The sequence below is a fragment of the Acartia tonsa genome, chromosome 14, assembly GCF_053477335.1.
Source record: "Acartia tonsa isolate MP-2025a chromosome 14, ASM5347733v1, whole genome shotgun sequence".
Classification (NCBI taxonomy): Eukaryota; Metazoa; Arthropoda; class Copepoda; order Calanoida; family Acartiidae; genus Acartia; species Acartia tonsa.
This window is the reverse complement of record NC_137273.1, coordinates 310763-321188: the sequence shown is the minus strand read 5'-3', so window position 1 is coordinate 321188 and position 10426 is coordinate 310763. Positions and strand designations below refer to the sequence as shown.

The window sequence follows — 10426 nt, the reverse complement described above, 5'->3', positions numbered from 1 at the left end:
TTTGAGACTTTTTATTGTAAAAAATTCTACTCATAAATATTTATATATTATAGCAAAGAAATGGCATATTTTAAGATTTGGCGGTTTTCCTCAAAGTACCCAGTCGAGCCAAGAACCTCCCCTCTTAATTTTTAAAATTTATAAAAAAAATTTTGTGTGTTTTTCTTTAAGTCAGGTTTTTACCTCCCCCCCCCCCCACCCGTAGGGATTAAACTATTACGCCTCCCGTTTTTTATGTTTAAAGGATAAGCGGGGGTGTTTTTTGTGCTCGCTAGGCTTTTTGAGGGTAAGCCCTAAAACTCCCACTGTACAAAGTTGAAACTTTCATTTAGCACATTAAAATTATCATTTTGCCTCCACCATTTCTGCTAGTCTAAATATGTCTTTATTGAGACAATAATACTTTTCACTTAAAATTAATTAAAATATTCACTTTATTGTCCTCTTGTTTGACACATTCCAGACTTGATTTAATTCTTTCTTAGAGTTTCTTTCATAATGTTGTTGGACCAAGAAATACCTAAAAAAACAAGGATGACAACATTTATAAGAAGCGAAGCACATAAATATTTTGAGTCCTGTGACGTCATAAAAATGAGAAAGATGAGAGGAGAAGTGGGAAAGGAAACCCCTAAAACAGAGATGGATAATCCTTCATTTTTATGACGTCATAGGACTCAAAAGTACTACCGATTGGGTTTGACAAAAAACGGAGAGTCGACTTCACCCCCCTCCGCTCCTTCCTTCAAGTGCCTCTAGAAGCGTAGCCGCATGTAAAATAAGAATGTAAAAAAGGCGATTAATCTTAAATAATGAATAAAGAATGGAAAATGGACGTTAAATCATTTTAAAACCTCCTTATTTTCTTCAAGTTGCAGAAACAGACTTACAGACAGACATACATACAGACATAAAGACAGACAAACAGACATTCAGACAGACAGACATACAGACATAAAGACAGACAGACAGACAATCAGACAGACAATCAGACAGACAGACATACAGACAGACATACAGACAGAAATACAGACATACATACAGACAGACATACAGACAGACATACAGACAGACATACAGACAGACATACAGACAGACATACAGACAGACATACAGACAGACATACAGACAGACAGACAGACAGAAATACAGACAGACATACAGACAGACATACAGACAGACATACAGACAGATATACAGACAGACATACAGACAGATATACAGACAGACATACAGACAGACATACAGACAGACATACATACAGACATACAGACATACATACAGACAGACAGACATACAGACAGAACTACAGACATTCTTACAGACAAACAGACAGACAGACAGACAGACATACAGACATACAGATAGACATACAGACATACAGACAAACAGACAGACATACAGACAGACATACAGACAGACATACATACAGACATACATAAAGACATAAAGACAGACAGATAGACAGATAGACAGATAGACAGATAGACAGACATACATACATACAGACAGACAGACAGACAGACAGACATACAGACATACAGACAGACATATAAAGTGTGTTACCTTTTTTTATGTTTTATCATTATTTGGCCACAACTTGGTCAAAAATGCTCACAAATCAGACCTTTTTCGACCGAAGATGCTCAAATGGTTCCTTTACAAGCCCAATCAATCAGTTTTAAGATATCTTTATATTTCAAGGAAAATTGATGAAAATAATAAAAAACGGCAAATTTGTGTGTTACCTTTTATATGCACAGATACCATAAAATCAACAGAAAAAATACTTATTTTTACTTTTCTGTCATTTTTAAAGTTTGATTCTGTTAAATTGGCTATTCTTGAAGGAATTTATGCATTGATTATACTGAAACATAATATTGGACAGAAATTAATGTATTTCAAAGAAAGATATTTTGGAAAATAAGAAATTCGACCTCTATCACTTCAGAGGACAGCTGCCAACCTTTAGTTGACAGGATATAGTTTAATACTTGTTAGCAATAATAATTAGCCCAAAAAGTAAAACAAATTTTTTTTAATATGGTAAAAAAAATGATAATCTAAATCTTAATTTTGGGGATGATGATCTTAAAGACGCTCTTGCTGTTGGTGATGATGACCTAGATGGTATCCAAATACATGAGCATTATGACAACTTATCTATTAAACTATGGTCCGATTTTTGTATTTGTAGCATTCTCCAATCAAGAGAAATCCCAAAACATACAATCATGGTTTTTGAATTCTCCAATTCATAAGGTAAATATAATAGTTTTTAAAAGATGGTTATATTTCTTGTTACAACTTTTAATTGGAGGCTGCTACAAATACAAAAATTGGACCATAGTTCAATAGATGAGTTGTCATAATTCTCATGTACTTGGATACGATCTGGGTCATCATCACCACCAGTAAGAGCGTCCTTCAGATCATCATCCCCAAAATTAAGATTTAGATTATCATTTTTTTTACCATATTAAAAAAAATTTGTTTTACTTTTTGGGCTAATTATTTTGTTCATATTGCTAACAAGTATTAAACTATATCCTGTCAACTGGAGGTTGGCAGCTGTCCTCTGAAGTGTTAGAGGTCGAATTTTTTTTTTTTAATTTTCTTTTTTTGAAATACATTAATTTCTGCCCAATATTATGTTTCAGTATATTTCAATGCATAAATCCCTTCAAGAATAGCCAATTTAACAGAATCAAACTTTAAAAATGGCAGAAAAGTAAAAATAAGTATTTTTTCTGTTGATTTTATGGTATCTGTGCATATAAAAGGTAACACCCAAATTTGCTGTTTTTTATTATTTTCATCAATTTTCCTTGAAATATAAAGATATCGTAAAACTGATTGATTGGGCTTGTAAAGGAACCATTTGAGCATCTTCGGTCGAAAAAGGTCTTATTTGTGAGCATTTTTGACCAAGTTGTGGCCAAATAACAATAAAACATAAAATAAAGTAACACACTTTAGAAAGAAGAATAGCTGCTTTTCATAAAAGATGTCAATGGGTTTTCAATTTAAAGTTACTGGAAAATAATTTACTTTTAAAACACTTAACTTAAATAGGAACCAATAAAAAGGAATAGATTTATTACACTAGATGGTCAAGCAGACTCAATTATCAGAGAGATATGGGACAATGGGCTGTATATTACACTAGTCCCCAAAGTTTAAAAAAAACGCTTTCTTATTCGTTGGCCTGACAGCTTTAAATTTCGATTGGTTGATTTTTTAAGTTTTTAGGTGTTTAAACGTTTCAACTACTAATTTTAATCTACAGAAAGGGTAATTTTGTGTAACATCATTGAGGATATACAACAGTTTTTCGACTATTGTCTTATCCCTTTAGATTCCTGCAAATAATCCGTCAAATGTATAAAGGAATTTCTAGCAGACGAAGACTTTTGTTCATATTTAGGCTTCTATGTTTAATAAGACGAAATTTTTTAACTTATAATTTCCTTAAACAAAGTCCAATCATTAAAAAAATTTAATATTCAAAGTTTAAAGTTTAAATATTTCAAAAAATCAATTTAACAAAAGGTTTTATAGAACTATCTACTAAACAAAACAACAAAAACTATATTCAAAATAAATAATCAATTTAAGTAAATTTAAAAAAAAATCAACAAAAAAATCAAATAAATAAATGATAAACTAACATACAGTCTATAATTTTATGCTACGAATTGTTTTAAATTTAAGATAAAAATGGTTGTTTTTATTGAAAAAATGTAAAAAAAACACATTCAAATAATGAAAACTTATGGCATTTTGAATTTTAAAAAAAATACTGTCCTTTCATGTACACACATAAAAACCTCATAAAACGTATGAATATTATTAAAATAATGTTTAAAAAATTTAAGATACGCAAAATTTTATTGAGTAAGACATACAAACATCCTCCTACTTTGGCAAATAGATATTCAATTAATTCTTTTGTAAAAAACACACATTTTATACAAAATAATTTAAATCGGTAAAAAAGATAAAAACTAAAAAAAACTATGTAACAAATATTAAATAAAACTTAATACATATATTTATTTGATTAAATTTGGCGGTTATCTTTACATTTCTTGGTTTCTAAAAGACAAAACTTTTATTTTTGCTAGAAAAAAATTCAGATTGTCTCAAAACTATGGACCTAAAAGATTGAATTATGAATAATTAATAACTAATGAGTATTACCCAAAGTGTTTATCTCTATCTTATCCCTTTTAATCCCTAAAAATATCCTACTAAAACAAGGACAATAACGTTCAAAAGTAGCTAAGATGTTTTAATAGATATTCGTGCAAATACCATGCAAGAGAATTAAAGAATGAAAAACTAAAATAGAAGGAAAATTTGATTGGGTTGTCCAAACTTATCCAACAATGATTTTTATTTACAGAAGGAAAAATGTAAGGATCACGAAAAGAAAACTAAATAGCGGGTTTCGTCGTATTTTCAAAGTAGCTTTTCTTCCATTTCTAGTACCTAACCTAAAAAAACCTATCAAAAGCTACTGTGAAAATACGAAGAAACATGCTATTTCTTTTTTTCCCATGATCCAAATATATTGAACTGGACTGTAAATAACTTGTTTTTACCTTTCTTTTGGTCCTGTACTGGCTGTACGTGTATGACAGATTCATTTCTAAATAGAATCAATTAGTACTAGCGGCTACGCCCTTAGAGGCCTCTAGTAGCACTTTAAATGTTTTTTGTTCAAATATGTCTATGTTGCGTTGATGTAAATATAAGTTGCGTAAAATCGAGAATAGCTAATAGTAAATTTTTTATTGTTGATTTTTTGTGATTTCTCTTGGGAGGGTGGTTGTACCCTCCCCCAAAAACATTCCCGGGACCATGAGAAGCTACCCGATCGGTTCAACGGCTAGCGAGATCCTTCGGTACAGACAAACTGATATCCTGTTACTTTATTATAAGGATATGCATCTATAGATATAAAATATAACTATAACCCTCATCAATAACTTTTACCCTATCCCCTCACGTCCTACTTACCAATTGAGAACTATAGTATCAATCTGTATTTGACGACAAATCTTTTCCTTTCAATATATCCACGTAAATTGTATATCCATTATTTGGTTTCTGTCAGAGAGAGTGTTCTAACGTTTCAACCACTAATTTTAATCTACAAAAGGGGTAATTTTGTTCATCATCATTGAGAATGTACATCAATTTGTCGGCTATTGTTTTATCCCTTTAGATCCTTGGGCTTCTGTACTCTAGTAGGAGCAAATGAAAACCAAAACAAATTTGCATGTGCTATATATGGTGTCTGTCCGTCTGTTATTCAATTTTAACGTCTTTTGCTCACCTTTGTTTGTGCCGCCTAAAGAAATCTGTGAATTTATGGACTGCCGTACTTTTACCTAAAATAAATGAAAAATTAGGTATTTTTTATCTGTATCCAAAGGAACCATGTTTATATATTACTATCGGCTACGCTCCTAGAGGTGTTTAGAGGCACGTAAAATATTTTTTCTCCAATCTATGTTAATCTATGTTTACCAAAAACATATTTTTTTAAAGGTATCTCTTGGGAGGGTGATGGTACCCTCCCCCGAAATAGCAATAAAACTTTCCAGGACCTATGAAAGGTTACCATGTATAGGAGAACCATATAAAGTTTAGTGGTTTTCGAGATTTTTCAGTATAGACAGACACACAGTGATCCTTTTACTTTATTATAAGGATAACATTTTTTTCATTTGTAAATTTGGTGTTTTCCCACAAAATGCCTGTTAAGCACTAAAAGCCCCCAATTTTTTAATTATATACTAAAAAATATATAAATAAATATATTGTGGTGCTACATCAAGTAACCATTATATCATAACCTAAGCTAACTACACCCCCATATTATTTTTTTTCTGAAACGCCGTAAGTTTTAATGAAATATAAATGTTTAAGATTGATTCATTTTTACAAATTCTTTATCATAAATTGTTATTGCGTCGTTTTTAAGGAAAAAAATAACCTTTTTTTTCATAAAACTTTAAGCTAAAAAAAACCTACATACGTAAACAGTATAAAAATTAATAATAAAATTTTAAAGAATTCGATCGTGCGTCAATCTATACAATTATTTTACATTGATAATGGCTTCCAGTTGAAAATAAGTATAAAAAGTTAAAATTTTGTAGAACAAATTATTTTTTAAAACTATTCTATAATTAAAAGTGTCTGTTTGTCTTTCTGTCTATCTCTGTCTGTCTGTCTATCTCTGTCTATCTGTCTATTTATCTATCTATCTATCTATCTATCTATCTATCTATCTATCTATCTATCTATCTATCTATCTATCTATCTATCTATCTATCTATCTATCTATCTATCTATCTATCTATCTATCTATCTATCTATCTATCTATCTATCTATCTATCTATCTATCTATCTATCTATCTATCTATCTATCTATCTATCTATCTATCTATCTATCTATCTATCTATCTATCTATCTATCTATCTAATTATCTATCTATCTATCTATCTATCTATCTATCTATCTATCTATCTATCTATCTATCTATCTATCTATCTATCTATCTATCTATCTATCTATCTATCTATCTATCTATCTATCTATCTATCTATCTATCTATCTATCTATCTATCTATCTATCTATCTATCTATCTATCTATCTATCTATCTATCTATCTATCTATCTATCTATCTATCTATCTATCTATCTATCTATCTATCTATCTATCTATCTATCTATCTATCTATCTATCTATCTATCTATCTATCTATCTATCTATCTATCTATCTATCTATCTATCTATCTATCTATCTATCTATCTATCTATCTATCTATCTATCTATCTATCTATCTATCTATCTATCTATCTATCTATCTATCTATCTATCTATCTATCTATCTATCTATCTATCTATCTATCTATCTATCTATCTATCTATCTATCTATCTATCTATCTATCTATCTATCTATCTATCTATCTATCTATCTATCTATCTATCTATCTATCTATCTATCTATCTATCTATCTATCTATCTATCTATCTATCTATCTATCTATCTATCTATCTATCTATCTATCTATCTATCTATCTATCTATCTATCTATCTATCTATCTATCTATCTATCTATCTATCTATCTATCTATCTATCTATCTATCTATCTATCTATCTATCTATCTATCTATCTATCTATCTATCTATCTATCTATCTATCTATCTATCTATCTATCTATCTATCTATCTATCTATCTATCTATCTATCTATCTATCTATCTATCTATCTATCTATCTATCTATCTATCTATCTATCTATCTATCTATCTATCTATCTATCTATCTAATTATCTATCTATCTATCTATCTATCTATCTATCTATCTATCTATCTATCTATCTATCTATCTATCTATCTATCTATCTATCTATCTATCTATCTATCTATCTATCTATCTATCTATCTATCTATCTATCTATCTATCTATCTATCTATCTATCTATCTATCTTTCTTTCTTTCTTTCTTTCTGTCTTTCTGTCTTTCTGTCTTTCTGTCTTTCTGTCTGTCTGTCTGTCTGTCTGTCTGTCTGTCTGTCTTTCTTTCTGTCTTTCTGTCTGTACGTCTGTCCATCTGTCAATCTTTCTGTCTGTATTTCTGTCTGACTTTCTATCTGTCTGCTTTCTATCTATTTATCTAGCAGACATCCTGTTACTTTTACCTTCATGTTTAGCCTCTGGAGTATTTTTTGAGTTTGGTAGCTGATAAATATCATCCTTTCTGTTACTTAATCTGTCTGTCTGTCTTTCTATCTGTCTTTCTGTCTGTCTTCCTGTCTATCTTTATATCTGTCTGTCTGTCTCTCAGTCTGTCTGTTTTTCTATCTATCTATCTAGCAGACATCCTGTTACTTTTACCTTCATGTTTAGCCTCTGGAGTATTTTTTGTGTTTGGTAGCTGATAAATATCATCCTCTCTGTTACTTAATCTGTCTGTCTGTCTGTCTGTCTTTCTATCTGTCTTTCTGTCTGTCTTTCTGTCTGTCTTTCTGTCTGTCTTTCTGTCTGTCTTTCTGTCTTTCTTTCTGTCTGTCTTTCTGTCTGTCTTCCTGTCTATCTTTATATCTGTCTGTCTTTCCGTCTGTCTTTCTTTCTGTCTTTTTCTATCTATTTATCTAGCAGACATCCTGTTACGTTTACCTTCATGTTTAGCCTCTGGAGTATTTTTTGAGTTTGGTAGCTGATGAATATCATCTTCTCTGTTACTTTCTTCTACCAGATATACATCTAAATACAAAATGAAAGGTTAAAAGATCAAAACCAAATTTGTTGGCCCTGAGGGGCAGAAGGCCCGGGCTATTAATTTTGTTATTATAATATTAGTCGAAAATTGTCTGTAATACGATCCTATACTTGATTGTTCAGTATGGCTAAGAACCGGTTCTGATTCAAAGTATATTAATTGGTTTGGAAGCCATACTAAAAAAGCAGTGACTCAACTGTATTACCTGTAAGTTCAGTGTTTTTCTTGTGGAAAATGTTTGAAAGGGGATTCCAAGAAGTTTGGCGTGGCTCAAAATCTTGCAACTAAAACAAAAATCCATTTATTTTTGTGCATAGTCCCTTTAGATGCCATTTTATTGTGCATATTCCCTTCATGTGCTATTTATTTTGATACACATTCACTTAAAGTTTTTGAAAGTGGATTCCAAGAAGTCTGGCGTATCTCAACAGCTTGCAAATGAAACAAAAATCCATCTTGTAGCAGGTTATTTTCCTTTCCATTATTTTGTTGCACATTCCCGTTAAAAGCAATTAATTTCAATGTCCAATCCCTTTAAATGCATTATTTTGTTTGTTTAGGGTATAATAAGGCACCTTGTAGCAGGTTACTATCCTTTCTATTATTATGGTGCACATTCCCTTTCAGTTTCATTAATCTTAGTGCCCATTCCCTTTAAATACCTTATTTTGTTTGTTTGGAGCATGATAAGGCACATTCTCCTTGTAGCAGGTTTCTATACTTTCTATTAATTTGGTGCACATTCCCTTTAGGATTTACTCATTCTGGTACCCATTCCCTTAATTTTGGTGCTTATTCCCTTTAATTACCTTTTTTTGTTTATTTGGAGCATGATAAAGCACATTCTCCTTAAGTACCAATCATTTTAGTGCATATTCCCTTTTAAGTGTCATTCATTCTGGTACACATTCCTTTTAATTGTCATTAATTTTAGTGCACAATCCCTTTATTCACCTTATTTTGTTTATTTGGAGCATGATAAGGCACATCTTCCTTGTAGCAGGTTTTTATCCTTTTTATTATTATGGTGCACATTCCCTTTCAGTTTCATTAATCTTAGTGCTCATTCCCTTGAAATACCTTATTTTGTTTGTTTGAAGCATGATAAGGCACATTCCCCTTGAAGCAGGTTTCTATCCTTTAAGTACCAATCATTTTGGTGCACATTCCCTTTAAGTGCTAATAACATCAGTGCACAATCCCTTTAAGTATCATTCATTTTGGTACACATTCCCTTTAAATACCTTATTTTGTTTATTTGGAGCATGATAAGGCACATTCTCCTTGTAGCAGGTTTCTATCCTGTCCAAACTTACTGCTGAGATATCTTCTCCAACCTTTAAAAAAAAGAGTTTTTAGGAAAGCTTTAGAAAGTGTCTCAGAAGATCATGAGGGATGAAAGAGAAGTGGGAAAGGAAGCCCCTAAAACAGAGATGGATAATCCCTCATTTTTATGACGTCACACGGCTTCGTTTTTAGGTGATTTACTTAAAATGCCTGTTGAGCATTATACCCCCCCCCCCATTTGTTTTCAAAATACATCGTTAACACGGGGGGAAGGTAGTAGTTTTTCTCCCTATGCCTAACCCCTATGGATGGAACTACATATATCTGCATTAATCTAACCCTGAGGGGCTATCCAGTAACCAATATAACCTAACCTGACTTTTCCTATAGTTTGTTAAAAACAAACAAAAAAATCCTACCTTCACCCCTATATTTTCAATACACAGTGGGAGGTTATCAGTGCGCATTAATTTCATTTTTATAATTTTCAAAAATTCCTAGGGCTTAAAGTCTCTGGGGCTTACTAACCCCTGTGGTATATAAAACACTGCCTAACCTTATTGGCTGGTGAAGAAATGCTGTTGGCTTGGATACTGCTAGGCTTGTGGGTTCCTTTGGGGCTGAAACAATTTATATATATATTATATATTTCTGCGGATATGAAAATGAAAAATTGTAATTAAAACCATTTTTGTTAGCACTAATGGGCCGAAGTCCCGGGCTAACAAAACTGGTATTAATTTTAGGGACTAATATTTATTACATTATTTTAAAACTCTTTATTTTTTCGTTTAGTGTCCAAACTTATCTACAATACGTGTAATAT

General features: G+C 31.2%; 1 protein-coding gene across 1 annotated transcript in view; it reads right to left on the bottom strand.

Annotated features, from left to right (window-relative positions):
- Positions 1 to 234: 234 nt before the first annotated feature.
- LOC145306345 (uncharacterized) overlaps positions 235 to 10426 on the bottom strand; it is a 36178-nt gene continuing 25986 nt past the window's right edge. The window contains exons 10-16 of the mRNA XM_080148433.1: positions 10157 to 10220; positions 9558 to 9650; positions 8519 to 8597; positions 8211 to 8297; positions 5348 to 5402; positions 4611 to 4657; positions 235 to 520 (exon numbers count right to left, since the gene is read on the bottom strand). Of these exons, the coding sequence (XP_080004559.1) occupies positions 471 to 520; positions 4611 to 4657; positions 5348 to 5402; positions 8211 to 8297; positions 8519 to 8597; positions 9558 to 9650; positions 10157 to 10220 (475 nt within the window). The 3' untranslated portion in view covers positions 235 to 470. The remainder of the gene's footprint in view (positions 521 to 4610; positions 4658 to 5347; positions 5403 to 8210; positions 8298 to 8518; positions 8598 to 9557; positions 9651 to 10156; positions 10221 to 10426) is intronic.